The 23,958-nt window shown below is 35.9% G+C and overlaps 3 protein-coding genes across 6 annotated transcripts; all 3 read right to left on the bottom strand.

The window, feature by feature from the left end:
* Positions 1-1,443: 1,443 nt before the first annotated feature.
* Positions 1,444-2,292, bottom strand: LOC120338168 (uncharacterized). Its single transcript, XM_039406104.2, has one exon. The coding sequence runs from the start codon at positions 2,290-2,292 to the stop codon at positions 1,444-1,446; it is 849 nt and encodes a 282-aa protein (XP_039262038.2).
* Positions 2,293-7,251: 4,959 nt separating this feature from the next.
* LOC120338199 (alcohol dehydrogenase [acceptor]-like) lies at positions 7,252-10,919 on the bottom strand. 4 transcript variants are annotated; one of them, XM_078117366.1, is made up of 5 exons: positions 9,724-10,919; positions 9,366-9,449; positions 9,137-9,278; positions 8,441-8,719; positions 7,252-7,831 (listed from the first exon to the last, which is right to left on the bottom strand). In XM_078117366.1, exons 3-4 carry the CDS (start codon positions 9,161-9,163, stop codon positions 8,510-8,512), a joined length of 237 nt encoding a protein of 78 aa, XP_077973492.1. In that variant the 5' UTR covers positions 9,164-9,278; positions 9,366-9,449; positions 9,724-10,919; the 3' UTR covers positions 7,252-7,831; positions 8,441-8,509. The 4 variants fall into 4 exon arrangements, with proteins under 4 accessions (XP_077973492.1, XP_077973495.1, XP_077973494.1 ...); XM_078117369.1 differs by having other exon boundaries at positions 9,172-9,278; XM_078117367.1 differs by lacking the exon at positions 7,252-7,831 and adding an exon at positions 7,845-8,021.
* Positions 10,920-11,675: 756 nt separating this feature from the next.
* Positions 11,676-23,396, bottom strand: LOC120338198 (glucose dehydrogenase [FAD, quinone]-like). The gene is made up of 14 exons (XM_039406145.2): positions 23,378-23,396; positions 22,446-22,575; positions 22,128-22,188; positions 20,854-20,995; positions 19,955-20,234; positions 19,653-19,773; positions 18,121-18,346; positions 14,630-14,728; positions 14,195-14,316; positions 13,306-13,354; positions 12,882-13,026; positions 12,611-12,719; positions 12,255-12,374; positions 11,676-11,981 (listed from the first exon to the last, which is right to left on the bottom strand). Exons 2-14 carry the CDS (start codon positions 22,564-22,566, stop codon positions 11,837-11,839), a joined length of 1,740 nt encoding a protein of 579 aa, XP_039262079.2. The 5' UTR covers positions 22,567-22,575; positions 23,378-23,396; the 3' UTR covers positions 11,676-11,836.
* Between the last annotated feature and the right edge of the window lie 562 nt (positions 23,397-23,958).

Genomic DNA, 23,958 nt, shown 5'->3' with positions numbered 1-23,958 from the left:
ACTAAAAAAGACGATGGAAAGGCAGGACAGGGTTATATAACATCATGTAATACAATCAGGATCGGTTCTAGGAAGTGCGGGGCCCAAATAGAAATATGATGGCGGGGCTTCTACTCTTCATAGTAATATTTATGTGTGTTTATATTTCATAAAAGCCATTCAAGCTAACTGTATAGGAATATATAATTATAGTACATATTCCAGTACTTTTCGCCTTTTAATTTCTTTCAATTTTCTAAGACGACTCAGAACGTATTTTTCTATATGCGGTGGAAATTTTGTATTTTCAAGATATGCATTGGCTACCTCGTCACATAACCAAACATCCATACCTGTTGAAACAATTTGACATGAGAAAAAAAAATCCAATGAAAGATTTAACGTTTCACAAGGCATTCAGGAAATATTTCAGCACGTCGAAGTCAAGCTAAACACGATTGTGATTAGGAGTAAAATATTGATCCAGGAATATATGTTATCACTTTTCGTGTCACGGAAGTATATGTATATATGTCATTCTGCACACAGCGTTCAGTAGCACGGACTTATTAAATCTGCACGTCTCTCAAAAAAGAAAAAGTGAAAATATAGATGGGTAGGTATTCGCTCGCAGCCGATTTCTTTTAACTTTTCTCTCTTTTGTTACGAAGGTGAGGGTGGGGGGGGGGGGGGCATGACGCAATGAATGAATCGCCTCATTCGAATTTTACTGCGATGAAACGAAAGTCAGAAATTTATGGCATTTGCTTAACTATCAATATTGACGGTAGATAACGGGGGAAAAATTGTGTTGAGACAGATTGACGCCATCACTCAACTTCTTCAAGCAAAATGACTGAAGGGTGCGGGAGATCAGCTCATCCAACATGGCTAATTCGTAAATGCACGGTAAACCGCATAATTACTCAGTAGACAAACGAAATCTCCTCACACGATATGTTACAACCGGTTAACAAAAATTATATATTTTACATATTAGCGGCATACCGATTTTAATTGTAGACAATGCATCATAAACGAATATATCAAAACAAACACGAACCCTTTTAGTACAATTAGTTTTAATTCATTCTTTCATTTAGGCGCTACTACGTCGCATCAGTAAAGTACCGAACAGGAGGGACATATTTGTGAATGGCGAGGTGATGCAAAATAGAGCTTTCCCCGACTTTGAACTCTTTATTTACCGTTTACCTAGCCACAATAGCCTAGCTTTTTTAAGAAACGGCTAAGATATCAAATTAAGCAAATCTGTTGTTGACACTTATCTTTAATTTCCTTCAAAAAAAAAATGATGACTATCACAAACCCAGTTATGAAATAACAAGCTATAATACAACCGATTATAATTAATGTTCTATCTATGCAATGAGAATAAGATGTGATGATTTTTGTTTATGATATTGCGTGTGCACTTCTGCTATCACAGTATTGGAAATTGCATTATGTTTCTTTATACAAAAATATGAAAAACATTGACACAGTTAAACGCAATTTCAAATCCTCATCTTTGATATCATCAGCATTTACAAGTTTCTTCAAGTTTTCTCCCATCGTGTTTGTTGGACTTGATTTTTCATCAAATAACTTGTTATATTTTCTGTATGTGGGAAAACACCAGAAGTAACTTTTCAATTCCTTCAGTGTCATATCGTAATCAACTGTAACATCGTCAGTTCTCTCTTTACCAAAACCTGTAATTTGATCATAAATGTTCTGATATCGATTAAACGATTCCGCTGTAGGGTGGTGGATTTCTTTTAAATACTCATGTAATTTGTTTCGATAATCGAGAAGAAATTGAGATCCGTCTGCATGTTGTGATTTGTTCTTCATCGGATAATGTACAAGCAGTTTAGAAAGTGTACGATAATAAATGGCACACATTCCGGTATTTTTTAAAATTCTTTTACATTCGCCTAAAAATGTTGTCAGTTTCATGTAATGTAAAGCTCCAACGGTCAGCAACAGATCCACAGAGTTATCTGGTGCAGGCAATGCGTCCTCTCGTCCAACAAGAAAAGTTACTGCGTCAGATTTTACCCTTTCATTTGCCCTATCAATTTGATCTTCACTTGCATCAAATCCAACTGATTTATCAAAATAGGGTAAATAGTTCATCAAAGATATCCCATTACCACAACCGGCATCCATAACAAAATTGAACTTTTTCGTCTTTTCATTTCCTTCAATTTTTCTGAGACGACTGATAACATATTTTGTTATATGTGGTGGAAAATTCAGAATTGCAAGATATGCATTTGCTGCCTCGTCACCAAACCAATCCTCCATCCCCGCTGCTACAATTTGAAACCATGAAGAAATGTCCAAAAAGATTTTTCTTTTCCCGTGCCATACAGGAAATAGGCCTGCACGTCATAGACAAGTTTGACACGATCGTGACGCAGAGTAAAATATTGATCCAAGAATAATGCTATAGCCTACTGCAGGGGTTCTCAAACTTTCGGTGTTGTGGAGCCCTTGAAAAAGTTGACTATCATTCACGGTGACACAAAATAAATGTTAAAATTGTTACTTTCCGATGAATATTCCTGAGTAGGTTAAACGTACTTTACTTAATTTAAATGCTGAACCTTTTTTCAATAGGGTTAATACAAGTCCTAAATAAATCTAAATTTCAAAGATAAATTATATATATATATACAAAAGCTGTAAATTTGACATAATATTAATAAATTAGGGGTTGAATCTTTTCCCTTTTGACATCTTTGGAAGACTTAAAAGGCCGCTAATACCGTGCGAGGGCATTTTGTTACAATCGCCGATTGTTTTCGTCAGCATGGCGTGAGTTTAAACCTTAATAAACATCATCACGCCGGTGTTTATTCCACCCGGCATCAAAAATTTTCTTCGGGAAATACATGTATTGTTCCACAATGACGACAATAGTTGCTTTTTTGTTCTCGTGGAGAATTATGGATTCAATGTGAAAAACATGTTATCATATTATGTTCATCGGCGACGAAATGCTAAAAATAATAATTGATAAAGAGGTAAATCCGCAACTCAAATTTCTTGATTGAAAAGCGACTTTCTAAAGTATTAAAACTTAAAATGGAAGATCACACTAAGAGTTTGGTTGCAGCAGACTCATGTCAGATTAAAAACGCTTTTATAGACATTGTGAACCACAAAATTTGGTGTTATGTTAGGTTTTCTTTGATTATTCATCGTGTAGTAATTGCGAAATCGAAACACAGTCGATTGTGCGCGCGATGTACCTTTTTTTCCATTTTGAAACTACCGACGGAGCCGCACGCAGTCAAATGTACGCGCGATGTACCTTTTTTCCCATTCTGAAACTACCGACGGAGCCGCATGCAATAAAATAAATTTCAATCGTTCGTATTTCGCCCAGACCTTGGGATTTTTTAAACGGCGATATCCTGCTTAAAAATAATCTCGAGTGCGAAAGAACAATTCAAGTTTGACAAATCCAAGATCGCAAAAATACGACTCCAATTTAATCATAGTTGGCAGTTTTTATGTTATTGGACACGTTTAGTGGACATAACGATCGTTTTGTTGTTATGTTGTTCTTGTTGTTCTTTGACACTTTTTGGACACCTATTGGAAATATTAAAAAAACCGCTTTTCTCTTTGATCACTAGACCAATTGCTTTGAAATTTTTAGTGGTTAGATAAAAAAATTTCCCAGAAGGCTATTACTTTTATTCATTTTAAATATTTCTGTTAGCTCTGTGAGATTTGTTTTTGTTTGCTATGACGTCATTAAACGTTCAGCGGTCATCGGACGCCATTTTGTGTCCTACTGTACTGCTTCGCTGGGTGTGAATGTATTTGTAGACTGTGATTTGACGGTACGGTAAACCGTACTGTACTGCGAAAAGACGTGTCCATATATTTGGGCGTAGCTCTCTTGTTTTAGAATAGTATTCTTTCATTTTATTAATCCTAATAGTAATCTCAAATCAAACGTGAGTAAAAATGAGAACAATCAAATTATAACGACAAGACATGGATTGAATATTTTACGCAACAGAAATCTCATTTGTTTTTTTTAATCGCGAAGAATGTTGCGCGGAAATTTCCGATTTCAATTCTGAACCCCCCCTCTTAAGAATCCTGGCTGCGCTCCTGCTTATAAATAATGTCATTTTTTAATTCCGCCTCTTTGCCATATTTCGAGGCTATATTGTTGTCAAATTTTATCAAAGCTGTTATTGCTTCTTTGAACAGTTACAAAATTAGCCGAGTCATTATTTTGCAAAGTAATCGAAGAGCTCGCTGAGCCCCTGGGTTTCTCTCGCGGAGCCCCGGGGCTCCGTACGGATCACTTTGAGAACCTATGACCTACTGGATCTCTTTAACCTTTTTGTAATAATGTACATTTACTACTATCGTGTTTTCCGGAAAATAAGACAGTGTCTTATCTCAATTTTCTCCCGAAAAATAACACTAGGGCTTATTTTGGGGGGGTGTCTTTAATTTTCACTTAGAGCAATATGAGATATTCAAATATACAAAATAGGAAAACCTATATCCATTTACTTATAAATAACACGTTTTTATCATTTTAAGGGGAGGGCTTATATTAAAATCATTTTCAAAATTCATGCTAGGTTTTATTTTCAAGGTAGTACTATTTTTCGGGGAAACACGGTACAGTACTGTTGGCATTACGATAACTGTAACTACCTATCGTTCTCGGGACTGGTTGATGAGAATATGGACACGAAAGTCAAATGACTGTGTCAAAGAGCCAAGCTTCAGCTGAAATTACTAGGCTTACATACAATTATTTGGTCCATGCTACGCCAAGTTCAAATAGTGAAATACTAACATGATCGTGTTCGCTAAAAAATGGAAAAAGTGCAATATGTGAGCAATTTGTTCGATTTTGTAGCAATATGGGGCGAAAATGCTTGTGTTCCTGTCATTTTTAAGACCATATTTGTTTTTCCCAATATGCATTGATTAACTTTAATTCTAAATAGTTTTGCGAATGTGACTGACTGACACCACCTGGCACATGAACTTTCGATATTTATATGTACATTTGGAGCAGGCCTGGTGCTATCGTCAAAGAACAAGCAAGTCCCTCCAAGTTGGGATTCCGGACCCAGCAAAATAAAAACTGGATGGCGCTAAGTCAGCTCTGCGGTTCGTCACTGCTGTCACATGGCCAACGCTTGAAAATAGAGTTTTTTTACTAAATTAAAGTCACAAAACGTCTCTAGAAATGAGGAGTTACTTGACGCGAGTTGAGGTACGAAGTTAGATGAAAAGCGCGACTCATGGGCTTGGTCTTGTCTGCACAAGACAATCGATTCTTCTTGTGCCGATCACAAGACGTCATTCCCATATTGGCATCGTCTTGAAGTTTATAGATACAACATTGAAATTCCGTGATTTGATTTTGTTAAATAAAAATAAGAAATACGAGACGTATTTGGAAATTCAATCGGTTTTGGATTGAAATAGAAATACGTTTTCTCAGATTCTATGTAGCCAATACTTTGGTATAATTCATCTCAAACTTGCAGGTGTACCACTCAATGATGTTCTTGTAAAAAGACTCAAGTACGGGAACGTACTCAAAGGTCCTTCTCCACTGAGTACATATTCCAACAAAGGACTTTTTTCCGTGTAAATTAAGGTTGAGGATTTATTGTTTCATTAATTAAACTGATTTTATTGCCTTGTACACTTATTAGGCTCTCGTGTGTCTTTAAGCTTGAAAGACCGACAGCGTGTGATTATTGCAATATAAAGAGACAAATATTCTTTTTCAACTATTCATTTCCATAATATTATGTCCTTATTTGAACAAGAAAATCTAAAATTAATATTGGTAATTTTTTATAGTATACTAATTGCGGTGGATTGGTTAGATTTGACATAAAGTTAAATGTGTTCAGCCAATGGTCTTTCAGTTTCGATCCAACTCCAGGCAAGTCTTTTCTTACTGGTATCTGTGAATAAATGCAGAGTGACTCAAAAAATGGAACCCATAAATTCCTTAATTATTTTTACGAAAATAAAGTAATTTTCTTTTAATTTATTTTGTCTACACTTGAACTATTGTTTGTGTATGATTGTACTGCAAAAAAGTTATGTTCCTTCTAGAACAGTGGTTCTTGAACTCTTTCATCCGCGCCCTCTTTTTAGAATTTGTCAAGTCTCGCGCCCCACAAAAATTACTAGCTAACAATGAGCTACAAATAACAGGTGTAAGGCGAAAGTATGTTTTAATAAAAAAAACGTTTGTAATACGTTGATGAAACGTAAATATCCCAAATAAAGGAGTGTTAATATCCAAAATAGGGCGGGCAAGTTCAAATCAAACACATATTTATATTTGTAATTAGCTTCACCCCCCTCAGAAAAGTGTCTACGCCCCTTTGTGGGGGCACTTAGCGCCGTTTGAGAACCACTGCTCTAGAATATGTTCTAAAATGCCGATCTTGGCGTTATAGACATATTTGCATCCGTTGCGAAAATTGTATTGCATGTTATTAACTTGAAGTTGTAGGCGCAATATAATAATGCGAATAAGTCAATCACTTAATCGCCCTTGTCCGTACGATACCAGCCCCTAACTTTTGCAAATCTTTCTTCGGCCCTATTCCGGATAAAGACGAATTGGCGGCGTCTCCATTGCACCAGCTAAAATTATGACTTCTTTGCGTGCTTGCACGGTGTGATATATTCCGCTTTTCAAATACTCGACTCCGTACGCTTTGGGTCCAAACTATTCATTGTTTATTAGAATTTTGTAACCAGTGCTCCTGTGAGAACATGGAGTCTATCCTTTCTGTGACATAGACAATTCAATGACATATGGTTAGCCACAAATTGGTTATTTTAACAATAATTTTACTAAGCGAACTTTTACTCTTATCTCAATAAAATTGTGGTAAATTACGAAAATCTGGTTCATACGAGTTTACAGAAAATGAAACAGCCAAACAAATTTTACTACAGCATAATCAAATAATAACCCCCAGGCCACGCCACCATGACTGGTCAGTTTCAAAATAATTTTTCCAATTTCACACTTGGTTGTTACATTTTCATACATTGTTAATTTACATCTAGATCGTCGATTTCTTGCTATTAACACGTAACACTTTGGCTGTAAAGGCTATACCAGTGATCCTCTTTCGTGGCCCATTAATTTTTTATGCGGGAGATAAAATGAAAGAAAAGCCAAAAACTATGTTCGCAGAGATAGACACTTTCACTTCACTAATTAGTGTGAATCAGAGTGAAAATTACCCCTCAGTAGCAAAATACAGCATCATCATTCATTGCCACTACAATCAAAATTTAACTATAGTAAGTATAGTAACACAAATGAAACTGTATTTATCAATAACTCTAGCAATATTTAATAGGTTTGGGGCCCACCTGAAAGTGTTGCTGCGGTGCAGCAATATCCATAGCAGAAACAGCTCGCCCTAAACAGTTGACCTTACAGTTATTGAAGCATATTCAAAAATGCTTAGTGAATAGATGCAGTTAAGGCGCGACCGCGTTGTAACGACTTAGGGAAACCATATCAAAACAGCGCAAACCACAATCCAAGAACAATATTGACTAGATACGATAGTAGGCTACGTGGTGTAATATGATACCGGCGTCTATCGGTTCAATACATTTCAGAATACGTATTTATCGACGCGCGGGATATATATCCGCATTTGAACTTATTATAGAATACATTTCTTTATGTATTGGCCTAATATAATGTGCAATCACAGAATTCTGTCGTATCCGTTGATATATTGATAATAGCATCGGACTGATCCCTCCATCTATTCAGTATAATCTGTTGTTTTGAAACCTTTTGAAATACATGGAAAGAGAATTAAATCATATAAGTTAGAATTTGCATGCGAATTTACACTTTGAAGTTTAATTTTATCGCCCCATTTATTGATAGTTGCGTTGGAACAAAATTGAAAGCAACAATTCTTTATATATCGTCAGTCCAGTAGATGATATACTGCATAGCAAACCTTTATTTCAATCGCCTTAAAATATAAAAAAATTTTAAAAATTGAATGATATTTCAAAATTGAATATCGAGGACATGGGGCGCTAGGCTTCATCAGCTTGCCTTTCCTATTGGTAAATCTGACCTTCCCGTTAGCAGATTCTACGCCTGCCAATAAAACGACAATAAAAACTGGGCGCTGGATTGCTTCAAGCACAATGATTTATAATATATATATTAAGAAATTTATTTGGCCCTGCAAACAACTTATACCCATTGTGATGAAAAGGGCTCTATTTTCTTAGTTGAATTGATCCTAATGGCTACAATATCAACACCTCGGATGCTACATTATCTCAATGATCGTGACCTTACTTTGCATCAAGGGTTGGTTACTTTGCTATTTTTTTTTTCGCTAATAATCACCAAACGTCCTGCAATTCCATTCGTACTCACCGATTTCATTAGCTTCGTCGGAAAAGAAGGTCCATTTCTTTGAAGGTTTATTGAAACCTTTGGTTAATTTCAGATTTCCATTTTTTCAAGTTTGGCAGACATCTCATTTGTAGTTTCATTTTCTACTTTACGAAAATAATTTTCAACATTTTTCCATCCCCATCCTTCCGCTCCCGAGTCTTCCCAGGAATCATAATCATGTGGAGAGCCTCTGACATATGCGCTGTAATTTATAGAGCTGCTTCCTCCTAGAGTTTTTCCTCGTGTTAGCGATAAAACCTACAGAAAAAAAAAGAAATGTGCTCTGGAAAAGATTCTTAGAAATAGAAAATTATTTTTTGCAAGATTCAAATTGAAAATTTTATTACAATATTTCTTCTAGGGAATAGACTGTTCAATATTTACGGAATATAGTTTCACGACGCAGGCACATATCATAATAATAGATTTTGCTAAAATTATCTATAAATATTGAGCGGAATGTGAAAAAAAATCAGCGCAAAAAGTGGGACAATTTCGTTTGCTAAAATATTTATAAACATCGCCGATTATGAGATTGACTTGAACGCGCCGACCACTGTAAAATCGACGTATTGTTAGAGCACGTATTATTTCTTGGCATAAGTTCAATATCCACTCCAAAAGTAATTGTATTCTAACGGAACTTTTAGACATGTCAAATAGTAAATCACTCACACGATCAGAAAATGATTTGCGTGTCATGGTCTCACTTTTATATTGCCAGTCGACATTTGTTTAATGAAGACCGTATACTTGTGACGGTAGTTTTATTTGTGTGTCATTCAAGTCGCTTTCTCCTGCTTCCAGCAATAGAATTCTAAAAGAGGAACAAGAGTTTGTCTACAGTTTTCTTTCTTCGAAATATTTTTCTTCAACATAAGTCTTAAGTGCAAATTGAAGATACATAATGACATATAACCGAATTACTTCATATTTTGCATCTCTGATAATCGACTTGCTACAGTTGCCCCGCCAGGTCCAGATCCAACTAAAATTATAAAGTTTACAGTTTTTAAAAATGAAACAAAAGTTAAAAAAAAGATCAGTGCGTTGTAAACACTTATCCGCTATTCGAGGTCCAATTTATATTGGACAGAAACACACCAGGAAACTTGACAGACAAGACAAAATGTTCATCTGATACTAAGTATTGAATATATATATTTATATCATAAAATTTTGAATGATATCCGACCCTGATTAGATAAAAATTTATATATATATAAGAATAAGATAAAAAGCTAGTTCCGTTTAGTACATACCAACAATAAAATTGTAAACATCTTCTGGTTCTTGTCTCACAATGGGATCCAATTTACGTTGACTCAACAAATAACTCAGGAATAAATTCCGTAAAAAAACTTATTTTCCCGATTCATCATTATTTACGTTTGCTGCTGTTATATTTTGAAGATTGCGTTTTGCAACATTATATATATATTACCATAAGTCCAATACCCTTAACTTTCATACATGTCTCATATACCAGGTTTATAGCAGGCATAGCCAGTTATTTGGTATGTAAGTCAAAAAGATGAAAGTATAGAAAGACTTCTTGTCGTGCTCTGGCTTTGGTTTTGAAAAATAAGATTTTTTGGGGGAGTTCGAAATTAAAAGAGTATTTGTTGCAATGAACAAACAATAAAGCATCTCTAATGAACAAATTATGGAAGAAAACCTATTCTTTTATTTTTTGAGTCGACACCTCATATTAGGCTACTGGACGAAAACGTAACTGAAACGTAGTTACACAGTGGTAAAAAGGCCAGGAGTCCGCTAACGAAAAAACTATTACGATGTTATCGAACTTACTTTCACTGTACAAAACAAGCAAACGGGAATAATCAGCATGTAAAAAAAGTCGATTTGCCTCGTTTAAATTTTCTCCTACTACAATTGAAATATTGCGATTTCGCAACATTATATACAGATCAGTTTCTGTACAATAATTTTTACTTTACGTCATCCGTGTATCATATTCAGGTAAATATCTCACCCCGAATTGCTTAAATGCGCCTATATTGCCCAATAATAATACAGAAAGAATGTTAAAATAGCCTTAAGCTATTCGGTATTCGCTGCATTTTTGCTTGGTAAGAATCATAATGACCCTAAACTTTATAATGCTTTGGGACATTGAAATATCGTGAATTAATCAGAACCACGTTGTTTTTTACGCTCGCAACAAGTTGTTTTGACTTCTCAAGCGTAGAGACACTTTGGTAACTAATAGTAGTTGAAAGCACAAATAAAATGCTAGCGCGGCAATCAGTCGCCGAACTTGGGCCACTGTTTTAAATTACAAGATATATCGTTCAGGGCCTTAGGTGGAATTGCAGGAACGGCTGGTGACCGATAACAGAACTTATTATGGTCCATTCCATATATATTATAAAACTCATCTTAGAGTCAAATTTGAAAATTTTCAGTCAAGTTACTTCAACCAGAGATAACATTCTGCTGAAATAAGCTATGTAGCCTACTGCTGATTCCAAAATTATCAACTAAAATTGAAATACTTGATGTCTTTTTTTGAATTCGCAGATGAACGCCACAATACTGGAATATCGTCCTAAGCAACAAGTTTGCCCGTAATTCTGTCATATCCATGCAGGTAGGCAGGCTATAATCCCATATACCTTGGGTCAATTTTGCCGCTTTGCGAATGATAGTCAAAGTATGATATATTACTTTATTGAAAAAGTCAGCGGAGATTCCAGTGCTGTCATTCTATACTAAAATCTTTTCTAACAGTACTGTAATTTTGATTTTTTTAGATGGAATCAGCGACGCCACGACTAGGCTTGCTTGGATTGCTTGCTTTTTTTCGGCTACCCGAGAGAAAAGAAACTCTACTGTGAATCCAAAATATAAGCAAAAGCGCAATGCTCAAGTATATGGACATGGACACAAAAGCCAAAACAAAGAAGGATCAAACCTAATACAATACCGGTAGTCTGACAACTAAACCGCTAAAATGCGATCACTAATCGATAGACTTTTAGTGACAACAACAAGATTTGACCACTTAAAATGTCAAAGCAATTGGCCCAGTAGTTTTTTTCTCATCAACAACATAATAATAAAACGATTCATAGGTCCACATCGTGTCCTAATATGATCGAATGCCTTGAAAGGAAATGCTTTATCGACCTTCAACAACTTTCTCGCATATTTTCTCCAAATGTGCATAAACAAGCTCCTGACGTCTCGATTCTTGTTAGCCTCAGCGTAAATATTGAGCCTGAATTTTTTATTTTCAGCAAAAATCAGGACATAATTGGGGTTAAACACCGAGACTAGAACAAGAAATGTTGTATGTGGACATTTTATGGACTGCGGTAAACAACTAACAACCACGTAAAACTGGTGTCATTAGACTTTTGATGTTTGCCAAGTTTCTTTTATCATATCTGCTGCTTTTTCACCGATCATATACACCGTGGCTTGAGTATTCGACGATATTTGATGTGGAAACACGGAAGCATCAACCACACGAAGACCTTTGATACCAATCACTCTATAACAAATATACTCAATCAGAAATATATTGCACGTCGCAGCTGAAGCACCAAAGCTTGAAGATGAACACATATTGCTAGGTTGTCAGTTTTATAAACAAATGATAAATTCACTTGGTAATTTTATTGAGTTCGCCTATTTTCAAAACTCTTTTTACAAATTCAATATTTATATATTTAAAACATACTGAAGATGAAGGTAATTTCAATATTCTTTGAAGCTATGATTTATACCTAAAAATCATCGAAATACGTATTTTTGATAAGCATACCTCAGGTGTGAATCAACGACAGAATATTTATCAGAGCGCGAACCCATTTTAGCAGTGCAACATGGATGAAATCCTGTACCACTTCTCTCCCATATAAGACAATTATAAAACTTATCACTCCTGAAAATACAATATAAAATATTGGACCAATTGGAATAACATTTGGACATGGCATAATCCAGTTTTGTAATTCATTTACGCAATATCACTGATGCAACAAACGATCCGTCTTTCTTAAGAACGCTGTTTTTGCCGAAGCATTTTACTTTAGTGTTTAGTGTTGCACAAAAAACAACTCATCATCAATGGGATCAAAATATAATTTTTTTTATATTATTGCAAAAAAAATCATAAACCTTGGGGGATTCCCATATATCGATCCATTGCAGTTGGCAGGCATAACCATTTTAGCTCCAGCTCTTTGAAAGGAAGATGATTTCTCAAGCTTCTCAATCAAACGAAATCCTGTTGTGGTAATGTGAAATCTTATTTTAAGTATGAATTACCATTATTATAAAACAAACATACGAGAACTCTATTTTCTAAATATCATTTAATCGTGGTATTAATGTGTAGTATGAAAATATAAATGAGGCAATTAATTGAAAAAATTATAAAATTCCCTACCTTCTGTAAGGACTCGTACATCATCTTCATGGCCAAAAAAGTTTGCGTTGATTACTGGATAATCCCGTATATCTTTTGAACTCAATTTTATTGTTCCCTTCGATTTAGGATGCAACAGCTGAGCGAATATGCTCATACTTGGTAACTGGGAATGTAGAGGAGTGATATGTATATTGATGTAAAGCAAAAGGACTAATAAAATTTTCCAGCAAATTTACTCAACGTCAATCTCCCCCCAAATTTTTTGTACTTGAAAACGTCTCGTTGTTTTAAAAGCGGATTAAATTAACTTTAGACTTCCGATAACAACGATTAATCATCATAGAAATTTTCTATTTTTTCCTGGCAACTTTGCATTAGCCAGGAAAAAAACATTAAAAAACAATCATATTATTTGGAATATTCTTGCTTTAAAAATACGAACCGTTGGACGTTCTCTCAGGTACAGCTGGATTTCAGGAAACGGTCGTCTTCTAAAGAAATAAACAATAAAAACGACTACGGAGAGAAAGTATATATTAAATTGATAGAGACAAAAGTAAACTAACGAATTCGGCCAAAAAGCATACGCAAGGAACATCTGAATTGCGAGCCAAAATTGGTTTTTTTAACAAAAAACTGAAAGTTACTGCTTTTAGTCTCTATTAAATTTTATATTTGTATTTGTGAGTTTTTCTCAATAGTAATTGTGTATGTGGAACGAAGGGTGCTCCGGAAGTATGTGCACCAAGATGACGCACAACCTGAAGCCTAACCTAGTACACATACTATGTTCAGGTCGTGCGCCATCTTGGTGCACATACTTCGGGAGCACCGAACGAAGCACAGCGTGAAAACTTGGCAGCTATTGTTTTGCTTTGGTAAATCCACGATTTCAAAAACTCGCCCATGGCATATAAGCGCAGCTTTCCCACTTTGAGTTTATTTTGGAGAAAATAAATTTTATGTAAAAATGGTTGCTTCATATTAGTCAGTTCATTCTGTAGCAATATAAGGCATAAGCATTTCATAACGCCCAGTATTTGAGCATATCCTTGGGTAGCGAGATTTTTAAAAATTTTGGGCCGCTTGAAAAAAGGTTGGGAACCACTGCTGTATTTCATTCACCCCATTCTATCATTTTCGATTCTATAGTCAATTCAACAAATATCAGTCGTTGATATAAAATGAGTTTTATTCGTGGATCGATACGGGGTGATTTCACTTTCATTTGTTTTCCAAATTAGCTGAATTGGATAAAGTCATTTTTATTATATATAAATTTATCAACATAAGTGATTTTTTTTCCTTCTTCAAAAAAATGGAGGCCTCACCTTGAACTCAAACTTGTTGGTGTGCCACTCAATCGTGTTTTCCTGAAGATGGTTATAACATGTTGGTCCATGCCCATAAGACCGGTTCCGTTGAGTATATACTGCATCATTGGATTCCCTACCTAATGGCATCAATTTGAAAATTGAAAGTTGCATACATACTCATGGAACGAAAACGTTTAAAAATTATCTATCCGTCTAGCGAATTATTAGTTAATTAATAAATAGAAAAACGTTCGCTACAATTGAGCTGTAGTGTTTTACAGTGAGTTTGGGTGTGTTGAACTGCAAGCTTAGATCAAATCAAGATGATGTCAATTAATCTTTCAAATATCACTCTAGAATGAATTCAAAGTAAAATTTGGATGGCTTTAAATGTGAGTTAATTATTACTCTGTTGTATATTCGTTACCGCGATCTATCCAATATACTAACCGGTTGAGGATTTGTTAAATTGGTCATGAAGTCTACCGGATTGAACCAATGATCCTGCAAATTTGATCCAACTCCAGGTAAGTTCTTTATTACAGGAATCTGTTTATTGAACACGTGATTAAAGTAATATGATACAATTAAGCAACGGCTATTTTTTAGAGCTATTACGTGACCCATGAACAGACAATACTTCGACTTGCAGTGGGGATATTAGCATTGTGAAATACAGTGGCGGCGCGTGGTCATTTTGACAACCGGGGCAAGCTACTGCGGGACCAAGTCACCCCCATCTACGGGGACAGGATGAGCGCTGTAAGTTCTCCCATCATTTTATGAGTATAAAAACCATTCCATCGGTAACAACCAATCGGCAAAAGCGACAATTTTTAACGATAAGAAAGTGTCTTTAAAACCGGTCCAAGTCAAGGGATTAATAAATATAGACATAGTTTATTTTGAAACCTCTTTCAAAAGGAAAGGCAATATTTACCCAGATAAATACAATGACATATTAACAGAAACTTCGGGAAAGCAGACAAAACCTAAAATAAGGTTTAAAACGTTACTATGAAGAAAGGAAAGTTAATGCAAAGATAAGGACATGCGTCGCTTACTCATAGATATATATGCTGCTAGACTTCTACTGCTTGAACATATATGCAACACGCCGCGGTTTCTTGGAAGCAAAATGCTCAATAACGCGCTGATTAAAGTCTTGCATCCCTAAAAATAACGTCTCTGTGAATGGGTAAAACAGCCAAGGAATTTAATCTATCTTGCTCCATTGTGTTTCTGAGATACGTTTTAATACGCTTCAGCGTGCTGAATGTTCGCTCTGCGTCGGCGGAAGCAATAGGCGTCGTCAAAATGATGTCCAGAAATTTTGCAGACGCCGCAAAGGTAGTTACTAGAGTGTTATCTATGAGGAACCCATAGAGCGCGCAAGTTGATGTGATGTTCAAAAAAATTTGATTGGTGTATATACATCGCAATTCATTTTCCAATTTACCCACGTTTATCATGGGGTAAAATTTGGAGACAGTAGCCAACAAATGGATGGGAAATTGACGTGCAAATTTTGAAAAATTTTTGGGGTTCATCAAAGAGAACGCGACAAAGTGTTCAGTGCGCAGACGATCGCCTATTTGATTCCCCAGAATGTCACAGCATTCCTTTGCAGACAAAATCAAACGCTGCGTTGTTTGCCCGCGGCGTAAAGAAGCACTCCATGTGTCGTCGTATTTTATTGTTTCCCTGATACGAGATACAGCATCGCAGAAGTCTGAAATACACGACTGCACAGACGCTTCATCCATTAGCCTTGACTGCAATGCGCCGTATAATACATCCACGTGATAGAATATTGTGGAGAAAAAAGCGAAAAAAAATGAAAACTCAACATCTTCTAGCCGACGCTTTAGACCTGCTGCCTCCCTCACAGAGCGTTCGTCCCAAAACGAAGAGCTCTGAATGCCATTGGAACACTCAATAAGCTCAGACCTAATTTCGGACACGCCCTGCACCACGCGTGATTGGAAGTTCCAACGTGTTGGTGCACAAGCTGGGAGACGGCGGCTACATATCTGGCGAAGAGATGCTTCGGCGAAACGGAAAAAAATGAAGAAAACCCCGAAACATTTGCAAAAAATATACGGACGAGAGGGGTATCAAGACACATATTTTTAATAACGAGGTTAAATTGGTGTGCATAACAATGTAAAAAATGCGCATGAGGAAAATCTTCTTTTATATAAACTTGAACACCATGTTTCGACCCACTCATGACTGCCGCGCCGTCATAAGTTTGAGCTATCAATTTTGACTTCGCGTTGTAAGGCTGTAACACTTCTTTCAGTACAGCCGATATCCCGCAAGCCGTGCGATCAACGATTGGTACAAAGCTGTGAAATCTCTCGGTAGGTTTACCATCTTTCACAAACCGAAAAATCACAACCAGTTGGGAAACGCACGTGATGTCAGTTGTCTCGTCAGACTGAATCGAAAGGAACTGGCAATTCTCAATTTCCAGAGCCAAATGTTGTAAATAAATTTTATACATTGAGTCGAGCAAATCATTTTGGATATCCTTAGATGTCCCTTTCGAAACAGTTGCGGCATCAAGATGATCTCTCAATACTGTATCTAGGGATGCGGTGTATTCCACCATATCCAAAAATAACCCTCTATTAGAAGAGCCAGCCCGTTCATCGTGCCCACGGAGGGACAGCTCGTGACAACCAATGAACTTCAAAACATCTATCAATCAACCGAGAACATGGCGGTTTTTCTCGACGTTTCGGTTGTGCCGACGAATAGAAACCGCGCGTCCTTCATCCAACTGTGCTGCAATATCAACATTTCCGAATGTTCGGTATTTTACTGCATTGTCCAGATGCTCCATAGAAGATTGATGATCCCTGGCACGCTCGGAAAGATGTTTAAGATCTCTAAAACCAAATTTACACCAACGTGAGTCACGGGCGGTAGAAAAAAGTAGGCGATAAAAACAAAAAAGTGCATTTTTGTCCTCGCTGTAACACAACCATTCGTGTTTTTTATACCAAGTTTCTGCGCAGAATGTACGCCGACGCTTTCCTACGTCATGGGATTGTTCCAGTGAACAATTTTTTGGTTGATAAGGCCCAAGACGTTGTACCTCTAATTTTTGTTCCAGCGGCAGCTGCGAAAACGGAGTGCGAAGTAGTGCATCAACCTAAGGCTAAGAAATGCGAAGCCGGAAAGAAGTGAGGAGCTCAAAAGGAATGTGGAAAATCGAAAGCAAATGGACTAAAGGTCTCTAACTGATTCAAATAGCGAAACAAGTGACAAAAACGAAGGCGAGGAAACTATCAACTCTTCAAGCAACCAACGAACGAGAAGGAATGCGTGAATATGTCAACACGTTGTTGTAAGAAACGTCGGTATTGTGTCGTCATAATTTCGGGGCTAGCCCCGATCGGCCCCGATGATTTAGTAAAAGAAACAGAAAACAAACGAGACAAACGCGGCGAGTGGAAGATAAAAGAGAGAATACGATACACAATGAGCAATCGGGGCAAAATCGGCGTCGCCCCGTCGACGTTCGGCGAAGGCTTTGCGAGCGAAAAATGAACCATGTCGGGAGAATATGGCTAGTGTAGACAGTCTGTGCAACCGATATTGAGGTATTTTTTGAATATTTTTTATTATACCGAAAAAACAACCGGGGCATTGCCCCGGTTGGCCCTATTGACGCGACGCCACTGGTGAAATACATTTTCAATATTACTGGCTATAAAAATATAACCATACAGGATGTGCAGGTAACTGATATATATAAGAATCATGTTGTGCCCACGTACAGACAGCTAATATTGTGTACCCAACTGCCGGAATATCACACCATAATTTTTCAAATAATTACATTACACCATATAAAATAATCTCTTAGGTGGATTTGATGAAAGTGGAGAATAATGATTAAAGCAATCACTTCTTGTAATCATACTTACACCAAGATTTTGTAAGTCCTCTTGCGGACCTATTCCGGACAAAAGTAGAATCTGTGGTGTTCCTATTACACCAGCTGAAATGATAACTTCTTTGTTTGCTTGTACGGTATGATATTTTCCATTTTTCAAGTACTCAACACCATATGCTCTGGCTACGGATTCAGATTTTGTATCTATTAAAATTTTTGATACAAGAGCTCCTGTGACGATATGAAGTCGGTCTTTCCTTTGGAATGAAATTTAAATCAAGTTAGCGGACCACAAAGGTTTCCCCGAGCATCACCTTTCTTATTTACTTCGTGACATTGGCCAGCCAGCAAGATACAAAAGTGACGTAACAATGCCCACTTTTGCTCGGTATTCGGTTGGTTTCGTGGTCGTAAACATTACCTCGTTTTCGCGTTTTTTTAATTCTATTTGTTAGTTTCCGTTGCGTTTCGGAAATTCAAATATAAATCAGATAATCCAATGATCACTTTGTGTTCTTAGGAGTTTCAATTTAATTACAGTGATCAAATATTAGTGGAGAAATAACTGTGATAGGCTAAAATTCTTAACCGGTGTTTTTAAATAACGGATTGTTGAATGCGCTGAATTAGAATGATGGTTTGAAACAATACCAACAGGCGCCAACTCGCGAAACCACTCCTAAAAATAAGCCCCGAAAATTTTGCAATGGTTAAGTCAAAGTGACTATATAACCAAAGTGTTATAGTCACTTTGGGTTAAGTATAGGAAGAATTTTTTGGGGGTCAAAGGTCGGGGAAAGGTCTATTATTTATGAATATGTACAACAGTAAATAAATAATACGATATATTCGACCGGAAGACAGACTATTTTGCTCAATATAAATATACATAGAAGCCATCATTTGTGAAAATTAATTTTAACTCAAAATGGCGAATTCTCGTCATGTATTTTATCACTGATTTATTGTTCAAGTCTTGTGCACGGTTAGTGGAACAATCATTTTTCAAGTATGAGGGCACGACATTTTGCTCTTGTGGTCGGTTTTGTGTTTCACTTTTTTGAACGACCAACAGGTATTCCCAATTTGTGTCATCTAACAAATTGAACTCTCTCTCCTTTACAGGGCTCTGAATTTTGAGTTTGACTTGTTTTTATTCATATTGATCTCGGTACCGAAACTCAAAAAGCAATAAATTTACTAAGAAGTCTTAATGGAGAAATAATGAAGTTCTTCAAACGTCTAAAAATATTTGAGAATAAAATTGAATTCTTGTAACGTCTTCTGAAGAAGCCGGACTAGGAGTCAAAATATTTGTCAACCCGGTGTTGGAAGTCGGGAGTCGTTTTTGGAATAACTTGTAGATTGGAAATTGGAATCGAATGTAAATATTCCCCACAGCCGAAGCAGAGAATTGTATTTTACATAATTGGTAGAAAACGAATTGCCATAAACATGATAATGTTGTTGCAACTTCACAGATATTTCGAACAAATCTATATTCATCGTTTTATGGCCATGGATCATATAATCCATATTTATCTCAAGAAATTAACATATTACCGTTGATATTGTATTGGACGAATGTAGGCCGTCACTGAATTCTGCTTGATTCCTTTGTATGACGTAAATGTCATTGGACTGATTCCTTCCATGTCATCAATATTGTTAGTTGGTTTTATACCTTTATAAGAAAAAAGGAAAGAAATTACTCGCAAAACAAGATACAAAAAATGCCTGTCCATCTATGTCATTCTTTATAAAAAGTAAACTACATTAAGCATTTATACATGAACGTCTGTGTGAATGCGGGGTAGAACAAAGAATAGAACAAATTACACAATCAAAGTGGTACTCATTCTAACCTATTTCGGCTGCTGCTTCTGTAAATAAATTCCAAGCTATTGATGGTTTAATGTGGTTTCTGGATAATTTTAAATTTCCATTTTTCCCTAATTTAGCTGACATTCCTTTCATTGTTGCGTTTTCCACTTTACGAAAATAAGGTTCAACATTATTCCATCCCCATCCTGCAGCTCCCGAGTCTTCCCAGGAATCAAAATCATGCTGTGAACCCCTGATATAGGCACCGTAATTGATGGAACTGCTTCCCCCTAGAGTTTTTCCTCGTGGAATCGAAAAAGTCTACGAAGTAAAAAGGGAAATGCATCTGTACCAAGAAAAACTCGAAATTTTTCTTGTTTATTTTGTTAACAATATGAACAAAAGCAAGAGAGTAAAGCTGAAATTTAGCAAATTTTTGAGCAACATATCGATTTTTGCGAGAAGGCAATCTCACACAGCGATCTGATGTTTTGCGAATTTGGGAGTTTTATAATGATGTGGGATATTGTTACCGGTATTGCGAAAAATTTGACGCTACAGTTGTGGCTCGAATCTTTTGGTATTTTGATTCCCATTCAGACTGAACGTATGAATCCTCATCTTCACATGACCTGTGAAAGATATGGTACCGGTATCCTGTTAGTTTACAAAATTTGATTATTAGTCGGTATATTAACAAAACATTTATTGAATGACAATTGAGCAAACCCGTCTGTTCTAGAAGTCACTTCAAACCTTAAAATTTTATACGGAATCCTATTTTAGCTCGCACGACGATGATTTCATGGATTTATGTTTACACTACTCTGCCAAGATCATATATATGTTGTATATTTACCTCGGGTTTTTAGTCTTAAATTACTCACCCTATAACTTTCAATACCACAAAATAGGGTTAATTTCATATTCAAAACTATACCCGATCAACAAATGGATATCGTGACACTTTCTCAGTTTCATATTTCCAGTCTATATCTGTTTTAGCAAGTTCACGCGCTCGGGTTGTCACTTTTATACGTGGATCTTTCAAATCACTTTCACCTGCTTCCAGCAACAAAATTCTGGAAAAATTGATTTTTTTAAATATTTGAATTAAAAAGATCATTTTCATTCGGCATCCTACATCTTCCCTTTCTATATTTCCAAAAAATAGAAATGGTGAAATTGATGTGGGCTTGTTGTTGGAAAGTGACCAGTCGTAATAGGCCGCCTGGTACTGGTAGATTGTTTAGTGAGATAATATTGCGTGTAAGTGTATAATTGCAATAGACCAGGGGTGACCACACCGCGGCTCGCGAGCCTCATGCGGCTCGCCAGACTTTTTGTGCGGCTCTCCTCGCTAACATAAATTATTATCCACATTTTAACTAAAAGAAAAACGTTAATGTAAACTCTTTTATTTATTAAAAAGCCGTAAATAAGTTTTCGTCAATGATTAGGATAAATTATGTTTTAGTATGAAAATCGCTGTAGCGTTGAATTTAAGTCAGTCAAGTCAGCAAATCTTTCGTCACAATGGTCTATGTTTATTGATGCGTCGGCGGTATTGCAGCTTGATTGCGGTTAGTCAGTCTTAGTATGAAAATCGCTGTAGCGTTGAATTTAAGTCAGTCAAGTCAGCAAATCTTTCATCACAATGGTCTATGTTTATTGATGCGTCGGCGGTATTGCAGCTTGATTGCGGTTAGTCAGTCTAAGTTACTGTGCGATATGTCTTCAAATAAAAAACGAAAGTACGAAGATGAAAACAGAGTTGTCAAGTCAGAATGGGAAGAACGTACGAATTTACCATTCAGGAGAATAAACTTTGTGCTTAATCTGTCATAAGCTACTAAGTCAGAATAAAGTCAGCAATTCAAACGGCACCATGAAACGAATCATGAAAACTTCTTACGAGACTACTCTCGTAAATCAGCTATAAGGAAACACAAATTAAATAAGCCCAAATTGTGCATATAATTGAGTATAGCTGCCTTGTTTTTCTATTTATTGTTATTAGACTCTTGTGTGAATTTCTTTTCCGTTCATGGTATTTTGATAATATTGATAAATTCACGAATTTTGCGGCTCGTTTAAAGTTCTGACTTGCAGCATGCGGCTCTTATACTAAGAATTGTAGACTATATAACACGAACACGACAGAGCGAAACACAAATGTTTGAAAAACAAGCGTCAATATAGCTATAGACTCACTTTGCATCTGGCATTTCTGATAATCTACTTGCTACAGTTGCCCCTCCAGGTCCAGATCCAACTGTAAGTTTATAAATAAACGTGGAATTGTGGTTGACATTTTTTATTCAGTAGAATTTTTTATTACCTCTGGTAGGTACATCGTTTCGCATTTATATAATATAACTATATCGCTATTAAATTATTATAATATATCCCCGACAATAAAAAAATGGCTAATTTGATATGAATAAAATTAAATTGAATAAAAATGGAAAATTCGAAAAATATTACAATATAAATGGAATGAAAATTATGTAAAAGCATGCTTTCACTCACCCACAATAAAATCGTAAGAAACGTCAGCTTTTTTTCTCACAATGGGGTCCAATTCTCGTTCATCCAACAAAATAAGCAAACCCATCAATAACTTACGAAGGTAACTCATTTTGAAAGTCATATAGATCCGCTAATATGAAGAATAAAACGATAATATGTTTTCTCGAATTATATTATCTTGATTAATAAAAAAAAAATACTTTTTTGTGTCGAAATCCTTCCTACGCCAAATAAATATAACAGCGTACAATATAATTATAAAATATGCAGTCCAGCTCTTTTACAGAAATTATTCCTATAATATCAACTCTGACGACTATAACTTGTTGAGCATGACTAATGTTACAATATGCCCGAAGATAGACTGATAGAATATAAAAAAGCCTTCTGGTTAGAGGAATCATGGATCTGATAATAATCCTAATTGCGCGCCTCGTGCACAGCCCAAATATTTTCTTATATAAAATACAAGTATAAATAAACGCATACATACAATACATGCTAGTTTTATCATCGCTGCCTTTTTCGTTATGGACAGCTCATATTTAAAGTTATAGATTGTCAATTGAAATCGAACTTGGACCGTATAAAATATCCAATCATAACATATAGCGTCGACTAATTTAATTTTGAATGATAATAACTATAGTATCTATCAATGTACTGAATCGCAAAAAAGATTTCGTGATTCTAAAAAAAAGATATTTTGCTATTTATTATTATGATAATTATCGAAAACCACATTAACCTTTTGTTGATAAATAAAATACTTCAGGCTTATTTACTAGGCAACTAAATATTGCTTATCGTTTGCATACAAAATAAATCAATAACCAAAAATGGCTCGCTATGCTAACTAATTTCATTCCCGACATGGACTGGTAACCGGACGAGAAGTCGTGGTTTGTCATATAAATAAGCCGCCCTGTTACCTTTCTCTCCTCGGGATAAATATGCAAATCTTGTCCTTTCTTTGTGAAATTTTTTTAAACAGGCACGAAACTAGAAAGAATGTAATATATACACTACGTTTTAGTAGGTTTCTTGTAAAAACAATTTTTCGCATTTCTCTTCTCTGTTGGATGTTAAATTGTTACTTATCGATCTGTAAGTATGTTGATAGGTATTTGTCTGTTAGACACTTTCGTATGTTACGCGATATCTCACGAAAGCGAGGTTGAATCTGCTCCAATTTTTTTGCACGTGCATCCATCATATCTCGGGCCAAAAGCCTATTAATTTTGGATGAATTATGTCGTATAATTAGCGTTATTAATTAATTAGCGATGGGACACGCGGTGTCGCTATTCAGTCAGAGCGAAGGATACACGCCGCTAGATCCATAGGTCGGCGGTCTCCGATCGCTATCTTGTTTTTACTTTTTGCTGGATTTTAGTACGCATTCTCAGATGAATTATTGGCTTTCATTTCCAGAGTTTTTTTTTCCCAACCCATTCGTGATTGTAATAGCAAACGATATCGCAATTATCAGTACAGCCTATCTAAGTGGTTC

The sequence above is a fragment of the Styela clava genome, chromosome 10 (assembly GCF_964204865.1).
Source record: "Styela clava chromosome 10, kaStyClav1.hap1.2, whole genome shotgun sequence".
Taxonomy (NCBI): Eukaryota; Metazoa; Chordata; class Ascidiacea; order Stolidobranchia; family Styelidae; genus Styela; species Styela clava.
The sequence above is the reverse complement of the archived record's forward strand: the minus strand, read 5'-3'. Positions and strand labels throughout refer to the sequence as shown.

Coding starts and splice junctions, on each gene's coding strand:
- LOC120338199 (XM_078117366.1), bottom strand. CDS start 9,163: ATGACACGCAAATCATTTTCTGATCGT. Junction 8,720..9,136: donor GCAAATCATTTTCTGATCGT/GTGAGTGATTTA, acceptor TTTTTTCTGTAG/GTTTTATCGCTAACACGAGG.
- LOC120338168 (XM_039406104.2), bottom strand. CDS start 2,292: ATGGAGGATTGGTTTGGTGACGAGGCAGCAAATGCATATCTTGCAATT.
- LOC120338198 (XM_039406145.2), bottom strand. CDS start 22,566: ATGACTTTCAAAATGAGTTACCTTCGTAAGTTATTGATGGGTTTGCTT. Junction 18,347..19,652: donor CGTCCAATACAATATCAACG/GTAATATGTTAA, acceptor TTCATTCCAAAG/GAAAGACCGACTTCATATCG. Junction 12,375..12,610: donor ATATATGGGAATCCCCCAAG/GTTTATGATTTT, acceptor TTGTATTTTCAG/GAGTGATAAGTTTTATAATT.